The 18735-nt window shown below is 66.8% G+C and overlaps 2 protein-coding genes across 2 annotated transcripts; one reads left to right on the forward strand and one right to left on the reverse strand.

Moving 5' to 3' along the window:
• Positions 1 to 1319: 1319 nt before the first annotated feature.
• On the reverse strand, positions 1320 to 9632 carry LOC121167049 (uncharacterized protein C7orf50-like). The gene is made up of 5 exons (XM_040996422.1): positions 9336 to 9632; positions 6659 to 6847; positions 2534 to 2691; positions 2070 to 2151; positions 1320 to 1528 (listed from the first exon to the last, which is right to left on the reverse strand). The coding sequence occupies exons 1-5, from the start codon at positions 9630 to 9632 to the stop codon at positions 1349 to 1351; spliced, it is 906 nt and encodes a 301-aa protein (XP_040852356.1). The 3' UTR covers positions 1320 to 1348.
• On the forward strand, positions 9329 to 16887 carry LOC121167048 (probable G-protein coupled receptor 146). The gene is made up of 2 exons (XM_040996421.1): positions 9329 to 9512; positions 15770 to 16887. Exon 2 carries the CDS (start codon positions 15793 to 15795, stop codon positions 16777 to 16779), a length of 987 nt encoding a protein of 328 aa, XP_040852355.1. The 5' UTR covers positions 9329 to 9512; positions 15770 to 15792; the 3' UTR covers positions 16780 to 16887.
• The last annotated feature ends 1848 nt before the right edge of the window (positions 16888 to 18735 follow it).

Consider the following 18735-nt stretch of genomic DNA (forward strand, 5'->3'; position numbering starts at 1 on the left):
CTGCTTGGCACATAGCCATCTTGTGCGATGCCCTCCTACTGGGCCAGCCACTGCAGAACTGGGGGCTGGGTAGGGGGCAGGGCCGCCTCCCTCAGGCCCCTTCACCCGTCTTCCACATCGCTCCTCTCCCCATGGACTCTCCACGGCCACTCTGAGGGTCCAGCCGTGGACGGCAGGGACTGGATCGCAGGCGTAAAGCACCGCAGCCCTGGATCGGGTCCAGCATAGGACTCCACCGAGGACACTGCTTCTGGAGGAGACACGACCCCTGCTCCCCCCAGACCCTGTGCGGCTACATCCTGGCTTCCGGAATCCGGAACACAAAACCCCAGTCCCACCATCTGCTTGACTGTCTTGGCTGGTCAGTCCCCAGAGGGGGCTCTGCGCCTGGACTGGCATGGAGGCCCCCGACCTGCTCAGGGTCACTTTGCCACCCACACATCGGGTGGGGTCCTCCCAAGGACCTGTCGGTCCACCTCTGCCGACTTTCTGACAGGGCACAGCCCAGAACCCGTGGGGGTGTGTGGGGCTGCCTGGGGAACAGGAATTTACAAACTGATTGTTGAGTAATTGCTGTGAGCCAAGTGCCAGGTCCCACTCCTGCTTCCAGCCGCTCAGAGGGTTCAGTGTTCAGTGCCCTGTCTACCTGAGTGCCCTGGACTCATGACACAGACTGTCGCCAGCTGCTTCCTGCCCCGGCCCTGGCCCCACTGCATAGGCCCAAGGGCTCTGTCAGCTCTGGGCCAGCACCTGTGTGCGGCAGTAAGGCTGTGGGGCGGGCATCCGTGTCCTGTGGCCTGGTGTCTGTGTGGGGCAGTGAGGCTGTGGGGCGGGTATCTGTGTCCTGTGGCCTGGCGCCTGTGTGGGGCTGTGGGGCGGGCATCCGTGTCCTGTGGTAAACACGCCACATAACATTCGTCCCAAGTGTTCTCCGGCTGGGACTGTTACTGCAGCTGCTGCAAGCAGCTGGTGGGGCTGAGGCCAGGGGTGGGGTCAGGGTCAGGGTCAGGGTCAGAACATGCTCCTGCAGCCCTGTGTGAGACAGCACAGCTGTGGGCAGTGAGACGCACCTCCCCAAGTCGCAGGCACGGCAGCCAAGGCTGGTTTATTAGAAACACGAGTAGGGGTACCAGGGGGTCACCACACCCTGGAGCAGAGTCCATGTGCAGCCCTCAGGGAGGCATGGCCCGCTCGGCCCCGGCCGTGCCCTGCTGGCAGCTGTAGCACCTGTGCTGCCCGTCACACAGGCCAGGGCGCAGGTGTCCGCCGTCCGCCTGCTAGGACAGCAGCTGCAGCACCTGTGCTGCCCGTCACACGGGCCAGGGCGCAGGTGTCTGCCATCCGCCTGCTAGGACAGCAGCTGCAGCACCTGCCGCAGGCGCTGCACCTTGCCCGGGGAGTCGTGAGTCTCATCCGCTGCGTCCAGCTCTTGCATCAGGGCTTCGGCCTTGAGCACGGTCAGCTCACGGGCTCTGCCCCGCAGCCCCTCCAGGTAGGCCAGCAGTGTGGGGAAGTGCTGGTCAGGGACCTGTGCAGGAAGTCCAACGCGCTCTGGTCAGGAGTGGGCACCTCGCGGCGCCCAGCAGAGCCCCTGCCTGCTGTCCCACAGAGGTGCCCGGCTCAGGCATGCCCATGCTGGCGTTCAGCGGAGCTGCGGGGCCAAACTCGGTGGGGAGGAGCACCTGGGTAGCTACAGGCTGAGGGTGAGGGTGTGGGGCGAGTTGTGGGGTACAGCAACTTTCCCGGAAGCCCCGTGCCAGTTGCCCTCAGATGGCACAGCAGGACCTGTGGTGCCCTGGGAAAAGGCACACACAGGCCCACAGAGGAAATGCCATGTATGCAGTCTGGGCAGGGACAGCGGCAGGTCTAGTCGCCTCACAGCTGTGGGCTGAGCTCCCAAACCTGTCTGAGCCTGGGGAGCCAGCACAGATTCTGCCCTGAACATGCACTCCCAGTGCAGGACCCTGGCTGCACCTCCTCACAGAGCAGGGCCCCCTACCTCCTCACAGAGCAGGGACCCCCACCTCCTCACAGAGCAGGGACCTCCCCCGGCACCCCCCAACACAGACCTTGTCCTGGTCAAACATGTGCTGCAGGAGCCACGTCTGCCGCGTCTTCTGGAACCGCCAGCCCGCCTGCTTCTGGGCCCACCTGGGGACACAGGGCCTGACTGCACAGGGCCGAGGGAGCCGGGCTCCCCTGAATGCCAGTGACTGGGCTGTGCCCGGGGACCGCACGGGATGCCAAGGGTCCGCACCCCTGAGCCACGGCTGCAGGAGGCTGGAGCCGGGTGTGCCCCAGAATCACACAGGGTCCCCCATGCAGGCTGTGGGCGTCCCGACCCGATGCCCACCAGAACCTCCGTCCCTAGAGTGCCGTGTGGACTGCACCCACACCGCAGGCTGCCCCCATGGGAGTGATCCACAGTGACCCACACGGGCGCTGCCCTGTCTCCGTGCGGCTTTCCAAGCATGCCTGCCCGATGCTGCTGCTGCCCGTGCGGGGGAAGGAGGGCGAGGGGAGCGGCTCTCACCCACACAGGTAGTCCAGGGCCAGCTCTGCGCCCGAGCGCTGCGCCGGGGCCGCCTGCCCTGCCTCCCGCAGCCGCTTCCTCTCCTCCTTCTTGCGTTCCTTCTTGAGCTTCCGCTCCAGGACCCTCTTCTCCTCTGGGGTCAGGGTGGGGTCGGCATCCTGAGGGAGGAGCACCTGCCAGTCAGGCCCCCAGGCGCAGATGGCAGGCCAGGTCCTCAGCCGTGGAGGGCTGCAGGCAGGAGCACCGGGCTGTAGCAAGGTGCCGGCCTGGGCCAGGTCGCGCTGGAGCCTCTGGGAGGCCACCCCCTCCGTGTGCAGTGACCCCCTGCGTCCCTGACAGGTGGGACCCAGAGAGGCAGCCTGGGGAGGCAAGCCCTTCAGCACCCTCACAGCCCCCCTGTGCTGGGTGGGGGGAGGCTGGTCCCCACCATGAGCTCGTCCCTTCCTCCTGCCAGCCAGCCCAAGGCCCTCATCAGAGAGGCCAGACCCCCGCCCCAGCACTCAAGACAGGAGTGTCAGACCCCCGTCCCACCGCTGTACTGGCCAGGCCACCCTCAGGGCTGTGCCTGAGTCTTGCGACCCGCGGAAGCTGCAGTTCCAAGGGGTCATGGGGTGGGAGGGCACAAGGAGGTGTGCTTCTCTCGTAGTGTGCACGGCAGGGACAAGTGGTCAGGCCGACCTGGGGCTGGGGAGAGGATTCATTCCTCACGTGAAAGACAGGATGGCTGGGGACGGATGAGAAGAGTGACCTGCTGGTTCATAGCAGCCAGAGCGCTTGGGCCAGGGGCTCGGGCCGTCACCCAGTGCAGGCAGTGGTACCAGGCAGCCAGAGCGCTTGGTCAGGGCGAAGCCGGGCGCCCGGGGCTCGGGCCGTCACCCAGTGCAGGCAGTGGTACCAGGCTGTACTCTGACATGAGGCTGATGACCACAACATCTCTACCTGGCTCAGCCCAATGAAGGCCCCGAACTGCTAACCGCTTTTCATTTTAAAAAAGGTTGTCTTTATTGATTTAAAAGCAAATTACAGAGAGAAGGAACGACAGAGACCTGCCACTCACTACCTCACTGCCCAGATGTCCAACACGGCCAGGGTGTGCAGGCTGAAGCCAGGAGCTGCCCAGCATCTGGACCACCTGCTGGTCTCCAGGCAGCAGTGGGCAGTCGGGACTGCCCACATGGGACCCGGCACCTCTGCCATCGCAGGCCAGTTTCACTCACGGTCCCGCCCTGATCACCGCACAAATGGGGTGACGTCCCCCACTTAGCCATGGCATTCAACGGGAGAGCCACTGTTGACATCACTGTGGCGGACGCCGGCTCTGTCATCGAGGCGCTCACAGGCAGGCTGACGTGAGCTCCTGGAGGACAGGGAGGGCGGCCGTCGCGGCTGCTGCGGTATCCGTGCTGCTGGCCACTGGCTGCTGCACCTGCCCACGGCTGCGGACACGCCTGCCCACGGCCGCGGATACGCCTGCAGGCTGTCTCCTCACCCCAGGCCCATCACACCGTGGACATAGAGCACGGCACAAGTTGAACATGTGAAGAGCCGGCATGTGTGCGGGACCCAGCGACCACAGCCAAGTGAGGTGTCTCAACAGGGGAGGGGGCCCTTCCCCTACAGCTCACTCCCTGAGTCACGGGAGCCTAGGGGGTAGGAAAAAGCCCCCATCCCTCCCAGTCGTTCCACACCCATGCTCTTCAGGCTCAACGTACTAGGGCCCAGGAGACCACAAAAGGAACTATGGGACCATCTACCAGGCCCACACAAGGGACACTGGTCTGACAGGACCACCCGGGGACACTGGTCTGACAGGACCACACGGGGACACTGTGATATGACGGGACCACACGGGGACACTGTGATCTGACGGGACCACCCGGGGGACACTGTGATCTGAGGGGACCACCCGGGGACACTGTGATCTGACGGGACCACCCGGGGGGCACTGTGATCTGAGGGGACCACACGGGGACACTGTGATCTGACGGGACCACACAGGGACACTGTGATCTGGGGACACTGTGATCTGAGGGGACCACACGGGGACACTGTGATCTGACGGGACCACACGGGGACACTGTGATCTGAGGGGACCACACGGGGACACTGTGATCTGAGGGGACCACACGGGGACACTGTGATCTGAGGGGACCACACGGGGACACTGTGATCGGACAGGACCACACGGAGACACTGTGATCTGAGGGGACCACACGGGGACACTGTGATCTGAGGGGACCACACGGGGACACTGTGATCTGACGGGACCACACGGGGACACTGTGATCTGAGGGGACCACACGGGGACACTGTGATCTGACGGGACCACACGGGGACACTGTGATCTGACGGGACCACACGGGGACACTGTGATCTGACGGGACCACACGGGGACACTGTGATCTGAGGGGACCACACGGGGACACTGTGATCTGACAGGACCACACGGGGACACTGTGATCTGACAGGACCACACGGGGACACTGTGATCTGAGGGGACCACACGGAGACACTGTGATCTGACAGGACCACACGGGGACACTGTGATCTGACAGGACCACACGGGGACACTGTGATCTGACAGGACCACACGGGGGACACTGTGATCTGACAGGACCACACAGGGACACTGTGATCTGACGGGACCACACGGGGACACTGTGATCTGAGGGGACCACACAGGGACATGTGATCTGAGGGGACCCCACGGGGACATGTGATCTGAGGGGACCACACGGGGACACTGTGATCTGAGGGGACCACACGGGGACACTGTGATCTGACGGGACCACACGGGGACATCACTTCTGGCCCACTCCTGATCCCTGCCCAGTGAAGGTCACTGGCTAGGGCTCTGGGTCCCCCCACGCGGATTTGTGTCAGACTTCATGGCCTTCTTGGTGCTGGGGACAACAGACCCCCAAACCAGAAGTTTAGACCCCCGAGATGGACTCCAGGCCTCGCCCTGTCACAGCAGCCCCGCCTTGCCACATGGCAGTGACCAGTACCAGCAAGGGCCCCGGACACCAGCACCAGGTTGCCCAGGGGCCACGGCCAGGCTTGCCCTCTGGCTTTCTTTCAGCCTGTCTGGGGGTGAGGGCCAGGCCCGACCGCCTCTAGGCCGGATGCAGCGGGGACACACCGCGCTCTGACCTCAGCCTTCCACGTGGACTGCCTCACAGCTGCTGCCAGGCAGCAGGGGCAGTGGGCACGCCGACGAGAACACCCAACGGGAGGGACCAAGGGCCGGCCACCATCCCGTCCAGCCCCAAGGCCGTGAGACAAGGCTGCGGGTGCAGGGAGGTGAGGACAGACTGCGCGGCTCCCCCGCGTGAACCACAGCCGTGGGCAGGTCCGGCCCTGTCACTGTCGCTCGTGCGCATGGTGGCACAGGTGGGTGAGGATTGGCAGGATCTGCAGACCCCAGGGCCACCAGGACAGTGGGCACAGGTGTGTGGCTCCCTGTCCACCACTGGGCACCTGCCACTGGCCGCTCCAGTCTTGGCAGACTTCTGCCCCATGCCACACGTGGCTCACTGGCAGGACACAGACCCCAATCCCTGCAGACAGCTCTCCGTGTCCCCCACACCTGGCCCTGGCCCGCCTGCAGCATGCAGACGTGTAATGGGGTAGCTGACACGGCCACCACCTAGCCATCTAACAGGCTTCCCTCCACAGCCGGCACGGCCCTGCCCTGGGAGGAGACCCGGCTCGGGCCAGGCCATGCAGGTCAGCCGCGGGTCGGCCCAGCGTCAGTCTGAGCTGACACGGGGCTCCCAGAGGGCAAGGAGAGTGCGTGAACCGGTCACCGTGAGCAGCGGCGGGGCTTTGCTGGCCCCTCCTGTCCCCGCACCCGGTCAGGTGCGCGCTGCGCGAAACAGCGGATCCCCTCCTGCCCCCCAAAAGGCAACGGCGGACCCCCACCCGGCGGCTCCCGCCCACTGTCCCTCGCGGGCTTCCACAGGCGGACTTGGGGCATCTCAGCCAGGGCGCACTGCCCACCAAGGAGTTCCTCCGGCGGTGGGCCTCCCAGGGCCAAGCGCCACCAGGAAGGGCACTCGGTGGCTGTCAGAGGACTCGGGGCTTGGCCGGAGAGGGCCGCCGCTCCCCTCCCGGGGCACTGACCTCCGCGTCCAGGCCGTGGGGCGCGCGGGCGCTGCCGGAGACCGGCCCAGCAACGCGAGCGCCGCCGCACCTGCCGCCCGCTCCGCTGCCCTCCGCAGCGCCCGCGCACTGCGCATGTGCGCTCGGCGGCTCGGGATCCAGATCCAGCCGGCTGGGCGGTGACGCAAGCGCCGGGCGGGGTCCCCGCGGCTCGAGAGCGCGCAGGCGCCCCAGGATTCAGGGGTGCGGGGAGGAGGGGGACGCGGACCTGGGTCTGGGGCGGGAGCGCAGGGCTGGGGACTTGGGCCCGGGGCGGGAGCGCAGGGCTGGGGAACCTGGGCCCGGGGCGGGAGCGCAGGGCTGGGGAACCTGGGCCCGGGGCGGGAGCGCAGGGCTGGGGAACCTGGGCCCGGGGCGGGAGCGCAGGGCTGGGGGACTTGGGCCCGGGGCGGGAGCGCAGGGCTGGGGACTTGGGTCTGGGGTGGGAGCGCAGGGCTGGGCTGGGGGTCTTGGGCCCGGGGTGGGAGCGCAGGGCTGGGGAACCTGGGCCCGGGGCGGGAGCGCAGAGCTGGGGGACTTGGGCCCGGGGTGGGAGCGCAGGGCTGGGGAACCTGGGCCCGGGGCGGGGGCGCAGAGCTGGGGGACTTGGGCCCGGGGTGGGAGCGCAGGGCTGGGGAACCTGGGCCCCGGGCGGGAGCGCAGAGCTGGGGGACTTGGGCCCGGGGTGGGAGCGCAGGGCTGGGGGACTTGGGCCTGGGGCGGGAGCGCAGGGTTAGGGAACGCAGGCTGGGGACGCGGGCCTGGGGCGGGAGCGCAGGGTTAGGGAACGCAGGCTGGGGACGCGGGCTTGGGGCGGGAGCGCAGGGTTAGGGAACGCAGGCTGGGGACGAGGGCCTGGGGCGGGAGCGCAGGGTTAGGGAACGCAGGCTGGGGACGAGGGCCTGGGGCGGGAGCGCAGGGTTAGGGAACGCAGGCTGGGGACGAGGGCCTGGGGCGGGAGCGCAGGGTTAGGGAACGCAGGCTGGGGACGAGGGCCTGGGGCGGGAGCGCAGGGTTAGGGAACGCAGGCTGGGGACGCGGGCCCAGGGTGGGAGCAGGAGCGCTGGGCTGGGGACTTGAGCCTGGGACCGGAGCATAGGACTGAGAGCACAGGACAGAGACACAGGCCTGAGGCCGGGGCTCCCCACTGCATGGCGCATACAACCTGAACTCTTTCCCCCACACCCTTGGGGAGACCACCCTTCCAGGTGGACACTGCTCCGAGTCAGCGCTGTGCACAAGCTGGAGGCCGAGATGGCCCCAGTGCCCTTCTGGATCCCTCTGCCACTGCCCAGGGCCTGTTGCACACAGCTGCAAAGGTCTCGGGAGCTGGCACTGGTATTGCCATCTCACAGACCCAGAACGTGGACGCTTGCAGGATTCCCAGTGTGGTCAGCTGTGGGCAGCGGACTTGTCCTTGTGTCTCCCAAGTCCTGGGGACTTGTCGGGCACATTACAGCGGTCAGCACACAGGAGCCTGATGCAGGCTGTCCTGGCCGTGCTGTCCGACACCTGAGAGCCCAGGGCACCAGAGAAGGATGTGGCTCCCTGTGGGCACAGCCGTGGAGGGAGGCCGTGTGTCCCCCCAGCCACGTGGGCACAGCCGTGGAGGGAGGCCGTGTGTCCTGCCCTAGTCGTGTGGGCACAGCCGTGGAGGGAGGCCAAGCATCCCCCCAGCCACGTGGGCACAGCGTGCTGGTGCAGGTGGAGTCGCTCAGAGCGATGAGGACAGCTGTCCAGTAGGGGCGCTGTGGGGACAGGCCAGGGGCAGGTGCACAGCTGGCTGTCTTTCCCCTATGTACCAACCACAAAGCCCAAGGCCTCAGGGTGGGGCTGAGGCAGGGCTGCTGGGAGGGCACAGTGGGAGGACTGGGGCCTGAGAAGCTGTGGCTCAGGCTGGCCTGTCTGCCACACCTAGGGTGTCTCCCCAGGGTCACAGCAAGGTGTTCCAGGCCGGCTGGTGCCTCACAGCTGGCAGCTGTCACAGAATAGAGGGCAGCTGGCAGCAGGGGGAGTAGCCCTGCGCTCCAGCTCCTGTGCGTAGCGCCTGCAACCTCCGGCCGTCGCCAGGCTAACAGCAAACCTTCCTGGGCCCGTCCCTGCCATGGACAGAGGAAGTTCAGTGCACACCAGAGGGGCGCCAGGCCTGCACAGCCACACCACACTCACCCTCATCAGCATGCCCCACGGGCGGTTCGCGTACACCCAGGAAGTTCTCATGGGAAGTACACTTGCCTTCCCAGCCCACCCTGACACCCCATGAGGACAGGTGGACGGCAGGGCCACTCCGGAACAACCCAGAGGGCCTGCCAGGATTTGAGAATGTGGCAAGGGGAATTGTCCGGGGACGGGTCTCTAGCCTCAGCAGAGCCGGGGCTGCACCACGGGAAGGCAGCACTGGACGGCCCGGGGCCCTGCTCAGATCACTAGCAGTGTTTTTAGTTAATCCGTCTGCAAATGGGGTCACGTGGTGGCCCTGGGCAGCACCAGGAGCCAAGGCTCTTGGAAGGGCTGCTGTGTCCGAGCCTGCTAGTCGGCAAACAGGGGTGGGCTGGGCGGCCCAGGAGGCGCGGGGCCGGCCCCTTCCGCTCCGCGGCAGCCTCGCGGATCTGCCGCCAAGGCCGCCTCGCAGCCAGGAAGGAGGTCCAGGTGCGCCCACTTCCCGGTGACTCAGCACCTCCAGGCCAGCCCGCACCGCGGCCGCTCCCAGGTGCGGGCCGTGCGCGAGGCGGGGCCGGCTCCGGTTACCGGCGGGGCGGGCGCACGTCACGTGTGTGCACAGGGCCCGGCCGGCGTGCGCGCCGCGAGCCCGGGCTGCCCGCTGCCCAGCGAGCCGGTGAGTGGGCCCGGGGGGCTGGGGGCGGCGGTCCCGCGGTGCGTGGCCCTGCGTGGCGAGGTCCCTTCCTGGGCACAGTGACCACCAGTTCACTGACTGTTGCCGGACAGCTGGATCCATGTGCGCTTTACGGGTCATGACAGCCATAGCTGTCCTGCTCTGCCCTTAGAACGCTCCTTGTAACTCCCTGTAAGCCTGGAACTGTGGCCGTCTGGGGACAGCGCGACTGGGTCCTTCGGGCAGGGAGCAGCCCAGCGGGGCTCCCCACCAGGCTAGCGGCCCATGCCCTGTGCACTTGTCACAGCCGCTGGCTCCTCCCCGCTAGCCTAGCGCTTCTCCCAGGCCCTGGAGCACCTGGCACAGCGGGCTCCCTCCTGGGAACCCTGACACTGCTCAGGGGGAGCTGCAGAGAGCAGCTGGAGACGCTGGCTCTGGGGGCCTTGGCAAGGCAAGCAGCGCCTCCAGGGCCCAGGAGCACCCCTGGACGACGGGGCCAGAATGTGGCCACACTGTTGCCCGCCCACAAAGGCCTCTAAGGGCCAGGGGCCGCCTGTGCCAGCTGACCACCCACTCCACAGTGGCCCTGTGCTTGGAGGCCAGCCCCCGAGGAGAGCTGAGTACAGCTGCCCCGTGGTGACCCAGCCCCTGACCAGGCAGGTGTGAGCCAGCGAGGGGACCAGAGTGGGGCAGAACAGTGATCACCTAGCTGGAGACACCAGGATGAGACGCCAACCAGGAGCAGGACTGGGCTCTGGGGCCTCCAGGGGCTGTGGCAGGGACACACGGGGTGGTCAGTGGGGTTCCCCAAACCCTGACACAGAGGAGGAACTACGGTGGGGACACACGGGGTGGTCAGTGGGGCACCATGCGCCCGGACACAGAGGAACTGTGGGGTGTGGAAGGTGGTGGCTTGTACTCTCACTGCCTGCAGCGCAGAGCAGTGCAAAGCACCGGGCTGCAGAACCCAGCACGCTGCACCCCGCCAAGGGCTGCCCTGCGCCACACCATGCCTTCCTGAGGCCCGAACGCTGCCACAATGTCCTGAGGCAAACACCAGCCCCCTTGAGCAGGAAAAGCCTCCCCCGCCGACCTACGCCCTGCCCGCCACAGGAAGCCAGAGGCCCCAGCTACTGTCAGGGAGGACGCCCACACACACCCAGCGGCCCCAGGCTCAGCTTCCCCCCCGCCCCGGCCACCCTGAGCTGTCCCTTCACACCCCCGTGCCCCTGTGTGTGCACTGGATTCGCGCTCCAGAGCAGCCCTGGACTTGGGTGAAGCACAGCTGGGGCTCAGGGGGGCTGGGGAAGCCCTGCCATGCTGGGCCCTTTTAAATAAGGCACAGGAAGGGAGATGACCTTGAACCCCCGCTGGCCAGCAGGCAGTGCTGTCCTGTGGCCTTCCTGGGGCATGGGCCTCCAGCCGCCTTCCCAGCGCCACCGTGCCAGGTCCTGGCAGCGTACCCCCCACCCCCAGCTGTGAAAGCAGAGCCACGAGTTCACACTCTGCTCTAGCCTGGGGACCCACTGCCTGGTGGGTGCCTCCACTGACCACCCCCATGTGCCCCGCCATAGTTCTTCCTCTGTGTCCGGGTGCGGGGTGCCCCCACTGACCACCCCCTGTGTCCCCACTGCAGTTCCTCCTCTGTGTCGGGGTGGGGAAGGTGGTGACCTGGAAGAGCCAGGTACCCACCTGCTCAGCATGAACCATCTCACAGGGATGTCCCAGGCTTGGGGAGATGGAGGCCTGGGGACAGTGTGGCTCCTGTGTGCAATGCTAGCCTCTCATCCTGGAGCACCAGTTCGAGTCCCAGTGGCTCTGCTTACCAGCCAGTTCCCTGTTAACACAATGGCCGAGGCTGTCCCAGGGACCTGTATGCTTAACCCAGCCAGCCCAGAGGTCCCGTGTGCACCGTGCGCCCAGCCAGCCCAGGGGTGCCTATGTGCACCATGCACCCAGCCCAGCCAGCCCAGGGGTCCCCGTGTGCACCATGCGCCCAGCCAGTCCAGCCAGTCCAGGGGTGCCTATGTGCACTGTGTGCCCAGCCAGCCCAGGGGTCCCCGTGTGCACCATGCGCCCAGCCAGTCCAGCCAGTCTAGGGGTACCTATGTGCACTGTGTGCCCAGCCAGCCCAGGGGTCCCCATGTGCCCAGCCAGCCCAGGAGTCACCGTGTGCACCATGCGCCCAGCCCAGTGATAGGGTGATCCGTGCTATCTTGCTTCTCCTGCCCAGGCTCCCTTCTCTGCCCAGCTCTGGATCACTACATGACCAGGTGCAATCGAGGGGGGGGGGTCTGCATGGGCGGTCCAGGGGCTGCCAGTTACAGATGAGGATGGGGACGCTGTGAGCTGGAGCAGGTGCTGCTGGAAGCTGGCGGGCACTTGGGCCAGCATGGCAGCTTGGACGGGGTGTGGGGGAGGGGATGCAGTGTGGCGCCAGTGGCAAGAGCCCTGCTAAGCCAATGGTGCAGGCAGGAGGCTCTGGCCTCAGGCCTGTGGGACCACCTCAGTGGGATGCCGGCCACCTGCCCCCCGTGCCACGTCCTCTCCAGGTTGTGGGTAAAGGGAGAGATATCCTCTGGTGCTTTGCACTTTGCTCCAGCCCTCACTGTAGGGGGAAGGTGGGAAGAGCCATCAGTCCTAGATGGTTCACCAGCCAAAATGTTCAAGGAGGAACCATGGTGGCGAAGCCAGCTCCACTGCCTGCTCTCACCAGGCCAGCGCCTGCCCTGTGGGCACAGCCTGCCCCTCTGACGGCCCCTCACCAGCCAGCGCCTGCCCTGTGGGCACAGCCTGCCCCTCTGACAGCCCCTCACCAGGCCAGCGCCTGCCCTGTGGGCACAGCCAGCTCCTCTGCCCGCCCTCACCAGGCCAGCGCCTGCCCTGTGGGCACAGCCTGCCCCTCTGACGGCCCCTCACCAGCCAGCGCCTGCCCTGTGGGCACAGCCTGCCCCTCTGACGGCCCCTCACCAGCCAGCGCCTGCCCTGTGGGCACAGCCTGCCCCTCTGCCGGCCCTCACCAGCCAGCGCCAGCCCTGGGCACAGCCTGCCCCTCTGACGGCCCCTCACCAGCCAGCGCCTGCCCTGTGGGCACAGCCATCTCCTCTGCCAGCCCTCACCAGCCAGCGCCTGCCCTGTGGGCACAGCCTGCTCCTCTGACGGCCCCTCACCAGGCCAGCTCCCACTGCCCGCCTCTCACTAGGCCAGCACCTGCCCTGTGGCTCCCCTCCTCAGCCCCCTCAGGATGCCAGTCTTGACCCAGGCTGAGCAGGTGTGCAGCCAGCCACCCCTCGCTGACCAGGAGTGTGGCATTCTGTATTGAGCGACAAGCTGGGAGAGACTGGGGCTAGAAGTGGGAGGCAGGTGGCCAGACCTGCTGGGTGGAGCAGAGAAACCAGCCTGGGGGGCGCTGGGGGCAGGGACACGGGAAGGCGTGCCACCAAGCAGGGGCCCCTGTGGCCGGGCAGTGCTTGGCAACTGGGTGGACAAGCAAGGCTTACTGGGGTCCTGACCAGGCCTAGCTGAGGAGGCAGCGGGTGGTGGCCCTGCAGCCAAGGTGGGTAGCTTCCCCAGGGGGAGTGCATCCATGAGGGCCTGTCTGCCCCTTCTGGCACCAGGGCAGACACAAGCTCGAGGTGCAAGGCTGGCTGAGGCCTTCAGGGTGCCCACCTGCTGCCCTTCACCCTGGGCCACAGTCCTGGAGCCTGTCCTCTCTGTGGCAGGAGATGGTGGTAAGAGCGTCCCCTCAGATGCCTTGACCGTGAGAAGACAGGCCCCCCCAGGCCCTGCACTCGGGGGCTACAGGGGTTATTGCTCAGGGAGACACAAGACGCTCACCAGTACAGTCCAGGGAGTACGCATGTCCTTGGCACTCAGCACCGGCCTGCATGCCTCCAGCTGGGGCCATGTGAGTGTGGGCACGCACCAAGGGACTTCCAGGCCACCATGCCAGCTGGGGCCATGTGAGTGTGGGCACACACCAAGGGACTTCCAGGCCACCATGCCAGCTGGGGCCATGTGGGTGTGTGCACACATGGAGGGACTTGCAGCCCACTCTGTCACACCAGCTGGGGCCACGCGAGTGTGTGTACACGGAGGGACTTCAAACCTACTCTGCCACACCAACCGGAGCCACGCGAGTGTGTGTACACGGAGGGACTTCAAACCTACTCTGCCACACCAACTGGAGCCACGTGAGTGTGCACACGGAGGGACTTCAAACGCACTCTGCCACACCAGCCGGGGCCACGTGAGTGTGTGCACACAGAGGGACTTCAAACCCACTCTGCCATACCAGCCGGGGCCACGTGTGTGTGCACACACCAAGGAACTTGCAGCCCACTCTGCTATACCAACCAGGACCACGCAAGTGTGTGCACACATGAAGGGACTTGCAGCCTGCTCTGCCATGCCAGCTGTCTGCGGGGGAGATGTGTGCGCGGCTATGGGACTCAGGGTGCTGCAGGCTCAGCCGGAGCCTCCATGGGCGTCTCCTGGTGAGGCCCTGGAAGATGTGCACCTAAAGCTTGCCAGGCCGTGCCCTCAGCACCAGGAGCCTGGGTGTTCACTAGCAGGGTGAACTGCGTATGCAGTTGCCCACTGGCCTGGCATCTGAGGCAGGGTACAGGAATGGGGAGGGTCCATCCTGCCTGCCAAGGGAGGCTGGGCAGGTGAGCATTTGACCAAGGAGCCACAGGCTGCTACTGCTAAGGGGCCGTTCCTCCTCAGGATGCAGCTCCCTGCCTTTGCGTGGCCACACTGCTGGTTGCAGGGCTGGAGTGGGGGCAACTTGGGGGCCAGCGACACACAGACGGGTCTGGCACTCACCCAGGTGTAGCAGGTACCCTCTTGGACCCCTGTCTTAGGCAACTGAGGAGTGCTAGACAAGGGGGGGCTAGACGAGGGCATGGGGAAACATGGGCAGGGCACCACCATGGCTGCAGGCTGGCAACGACAGGGCTGACAGGGCGCAGACGACGGCCCCCCGTCCTGTGACTACAAGAACCCATAGGCCTTCTGGGACCCCCAGCCCCTGGGACCACCTTGCATGCTGAGGGGACAGGTGTGCGTGTGAGGACCTGCGTCCAGGCAGCGGGGAGCGGAGGTGACCAGGAGGCACCCACAGGTGATGGCAGTACTGGGCTGGCAGCACCACTCCCTCCATCCTCCCCTTTCTACTGAACCACCCATGTCCCTGCCACCAGCTCCTGTGTTACGGGCTAGTCCCTTACTGCGGGTGGCAGGGACGCACTGGGAGACTGAGCCGAGCCAGGCACAGGGCTGGGGGGGCGGAGAAGGGCTTTGCACGGCCCGAGCTTCCTCGCTGGGGCAGGGGTGGGGAAGCAGCGCTGCCGTCAGCGTGTGGCTTCCTGGCTTTGTCCTGGACTGGGAAACTGGGTGATGTTTCCCCTGGGGTGTCTGCTCCAGATCCGCCCTTTGTGTTCTGGGAGCAGGGGGGCTGGCCGGTCACCCCGCAACTCCACCCCAAGGAAGAGCCAGAGAGTGGGGGCTTCAGAGGGGAGGGGTCCACTCGACTTCCAAGCCTCACCTGCCACCTTCTTGTCCGGTCACAGCACGGCCGGCTGTCCCACATCACCCTGCACTGGGGCCACCTCACTGGGACCAAGCAGAGCCACCAAATGGACTGCTGTGCTGCGGGTCACAGCTCCTGCCTCAGCATGCCAGCCCTCCTGGTCCCCAAGCAGATGGCCTCTGTGGGGCTCACGTCCCTTGGGCATGGAGGTTTGTGCCCATGTGTGCCCCCAATGTGCCCTGTGACACACATGCTCGCAGGTCCCTGCGGGATACAGACACATCTCCATGTCCCACAGAGGGGCAGCCATATGAGGAGGCAGGTGCTGGCCCTGGGCAGTGCCCAAGCTGTGGCTCCTCCTGGCAGAAGGTCAGGAGGACGCAGACAGGGTCTGACTGAGTCACCCGCAGCTCCCATCAGCAGGACAAGCGTGACAGGGGAAGCGGGGACTGGCCGTGGACAGGGCGTCTGTGCAGGGGGAGCGGGGACTGGCCGTGGACGGGGCGTCTGTGCAGGGGGAGCGGGGACTGGCCGTGGACGGGGCGTCTGTGCAGGGGGAGCGGGGACTGGCCGTGGACGGGGCGTCTGTGCAGGGGGAGCGGGGACTGGCCGTGGACGGGGCGTCTGTGCAGGGGGAGCGGGGACTGGCCGTGGACGGGGCGTCTGTGCAGGGGGAGCGGGGACTGGCCGTGGACAGGGGGCTGACGGCTATTCCTTTCTTCCACAGAGCTGCGCTGCCTGCCGGGCACCATGTGGGGCTGTGGCCCCCTCAATGAGACGGGGCCCGGCCAGGAGCCGCTGTGCCATGACCTGCGCCTGGGCCTGGCAGTCCTGTCGCTGCTGTACCTGGCTGTGGGTGTACCCGTGGGCCTGGCCGCCAACACCCTGCTAGTGCTGGTGAACCTGTGCCACAAGAGTGCCATGACCATGCCCGACGTGTACTTTGTCAACATGGCAGTGGCTGGGCTTTTGCTCACCGCCCTGGCCCCCGCGGACCTGCTGGGTCCGCCCAGTGCCAGGTGGGCGCTCTGGGGCCTGGGCAGCGAGGCGCAGGTCACCCTGCTGGTGCTGTTCCACGTGGCCTCGCTGGTGATCATGTACTCCACCGCCCTGCTCAGCCTGGACTCCTACATCGAGCGCGCCCTGCCGCGCACCTACATGGCCAGCGTGTATAACACCCGCCGAGTGTGTGGCTTCCTCTGGGGCGGGGCCCTGCTCACCAGTTTCTCCTCGCTGCTCTTCTCCATCTGCAGCTACCTGGCAGCCCGCGTGGCCGAGTGCGCCAAAATGCGCAACACGGAGGCAGCCGCGGCCATCCTGGTGCTCATCGGCTTCGTGGTGCCGGCGCTGGCCGCGCTCTACGCGCTGACTCTCCTCTCTCGGGTGCGGGCGCAGGCCACGCCCCTGGACCAGGACTCGGGCCGGCTGGACCCGTCGGGGCACAGGCTCCTGCTGGCCACGGTGTGCACACAGCTGGGGCTCTGGACACCTTACTACCTGACGCTGCTGGGACACGCGGTGCTGGTCTCGCGGGGGGCGCCTGTGGGGGGCCCGGACGGCGGGCTCCTGCGCCTCTCCCAGGACGCGTCCCGCTTCCTGGCCTTCTCCAGCGCCCTGGTGACGCCGTTGCTGTACCGTTGCCTCAGCAAGAGCTTCCCGGGCAAGCTCCAGCGGCTCATGGGGAGGCTGCGCTGCAGGCCCCGGCGCTGCCCCCCGGACCAGGCCGCCAGCAGGTGAGGGCCACGCCGGGTGCTCCGCAGTCCTCCCACACGCAGCTTCCAGCCCCGACCGTGCATCTGCCTCGGGACGACGGCAGGAGAGCCACACAGATGATGCCAAGCCGCCCGGCACTGCCACTGAGAGCACGGGCCGTGGGCAGCACGGTCTGTATGGGTCAGCCCCCACGTGTGCCCCCAACTACAGCACATAAAGAGGCATGGTCAAGAGCTCTAATTGATACCAAGGCTGTAAGGTGTCCAGGGCAGGGGTGGGCCCACAGCTCGGCCACCAGGAACAGAACCCTGCCCAGCCGCCGTCCTCTAGGTGCCCAATCCGAGCCCTGCGGCACCCCCTGCCCATCCTGCATGCTGGCCCTGGCCTCAGTCCCTCGCGGCCTGCCCCCACGCCCCTGAGCCCCTGGCGGCCTGCCCCCACGCCCCTGAGCCCCTGGTGGCCTGTCCCCCATGCCCCTGAGCCCCTGGCGGCCTGTCCCCCACGCCCCTGAGCCCCTGGCGGCCTGTCCCTCGTGCCCCTGAGCCCCTGGTGGCCTGTCCCCCATGTCCCTGAGCCCCTGGCGGCCTGTCCCCCGTGCCCCTGAGCCCCTGCCCGCCCCCCCGTGCCCCTGAGCCCCTGCCCCCCCCCCCCCCGTGCCCCTGAGCCCCTGGCGGCCTGCCAATCATGCCCGAGTCCCTGCTCTCCCCCGTTCCTCTGAGCCCCTGGCGGCCTGCCCCCGACACCCCTGAACCCCTGCCCCCCCCCCCCCCCGTGCCCCTGAGCCCCTCTCCCCCCCGCCACCACCCCCCCGGCCAGCTGCTCCGCCGGGCCCAGAGCTCAGTGTCTGCCTCTGCCAGCCTCATCAGGAAGGAGGCAGACACTCTTTCCCTGCGGTCTGGGGTGCCAGGTGCGTTCTCTGGCCATACCTGCTGCTCTGAGGGCGGCGGGCGTCTCCAGCCTGAAGCTGAGCCCTGCCCCCTTCCTGGTGCCCTCCTGTTCTGGCTGCAGTGGCTGCTGGCTGAATAGCTCCAAGTGTCAGTGGGAGGAGAGGCCGGCCTGGGATCGCCCCTCCTGCCAGAGCCCCTAGGCTCCCGGCCCAGACCTGGATCGTGGCCTTGGCAGTGTCCCCAGGACAAGGCGGTCTGTGGGGGAGGGACTGAGTGCCAGCTGCTAACCTGTGGGCAGTTGCTGGGCAGCCTGACACTCCCGCCTAAGCCGGGCCCCTGCTGTGGAGTCAAGACCTCCTGGCCTGCACATCTGATCCCTCCCCTGCTGGGCTGCCCAGGGGAGCAGGTCTCTGGGCAGCCCTCCTCTGCTCCCAGCCCTGCCTCCCCACCAACACCTGTATGAGTAGCTTAAAGGTGGTTGGGGCAGGTGCTGTGCCTAACGGGCTAAGCTGCCACCTCTTCCAGTGCACCTGGGAAAGCAGCGGAGGGTGAGTGTCGGGGCCTGCACCCCCGTGGGAGACCCGCATGAGGCTCCTGGCTTCAGCTCGGCCCAGCCCTGGCCGATGGGCCCAGCTGGGCAGTGACAGGAGAGCGAAGATCTGTCCCTCCCCACCCCCCATGCTGCCTTTCCAAAAAATAAAAATTAATCTTAAAAATGATTCATTCCCAAAGCGAGTTTGATCTTAGGTTACTTGATGAAGGCTATAGAATCTGCTGCTCTGCACTGTGGGCGCCAGCGGGTCGGGCCAGCGCGGCGACACTGCAGGGCAAGCTGCCACTTGAGACATCGTCCCACGTGGCACTGCCGGCTCGATCCCAGGCCAGCCTCTCTTCCCACTGACACTGGAGCTGTACAGCTTCTCAGTTCTGATCCAGCTCTCTGCTAATGGGCTGGGAGGCAGCGCGAGATGGCCCAAGGACCTGGGTCCTGCCGCCACGCGGGAGGGCCGGACGGAGCACTGTGGGGGAGGGAAGCACCCAGGGGACAGGGTGCCCCTCGCTTCCTGTATCTTCTCTGGTTCACTTCCCAAGT

Source organism: Ochotona curzoniae, unplaced genomic scaffold, assembly GCF_017591425.1.
Source record: "Ochotona curzoniae isolate NIBS_2020 unplaced genomic scaffold, NIBS_Ocur_1.0 patch295, whole genome shotgun sequence".
NCBI lineage: Eukaryota > Metazoa > Chordata > Mammalia > Lagomorpha > Ochotonidae > Ochotona > Ochotona curzoniae.

Bases quoted from the DNA above. Each gene is read 5' to 3' on its own strand.
- LOC121167049 (XM_040996422.1), bottom strand. From the start codon at position 9,632: ATGGATCCAGCTGTCCGGCAACAGTCAGTGAACTGGTGGTCACTGTGC. The intron at 6,848-9,335 runs GTGGGCGCACCT...CGCGCTCTCGAG, and splicing joins AGGTGCTGAGTCACCGGGAA to CCGCGGGGACCCCGCCCGGC. The intron at 2,692-6,658 runs GTCAGTGCCCCG...CTCCTCCCTCAG, and splicing joins CCCACGGCCTGGACGCGGAG to GATGCCGACCCCACCCTGAC.
- LOC121167048 (XM_040996421.1), top strand. From the start codon at position 15,793: ATGTGGGGCTGTGGCCCCCTCAATGAGACGGGGCCCGGCCAGGAGCCG.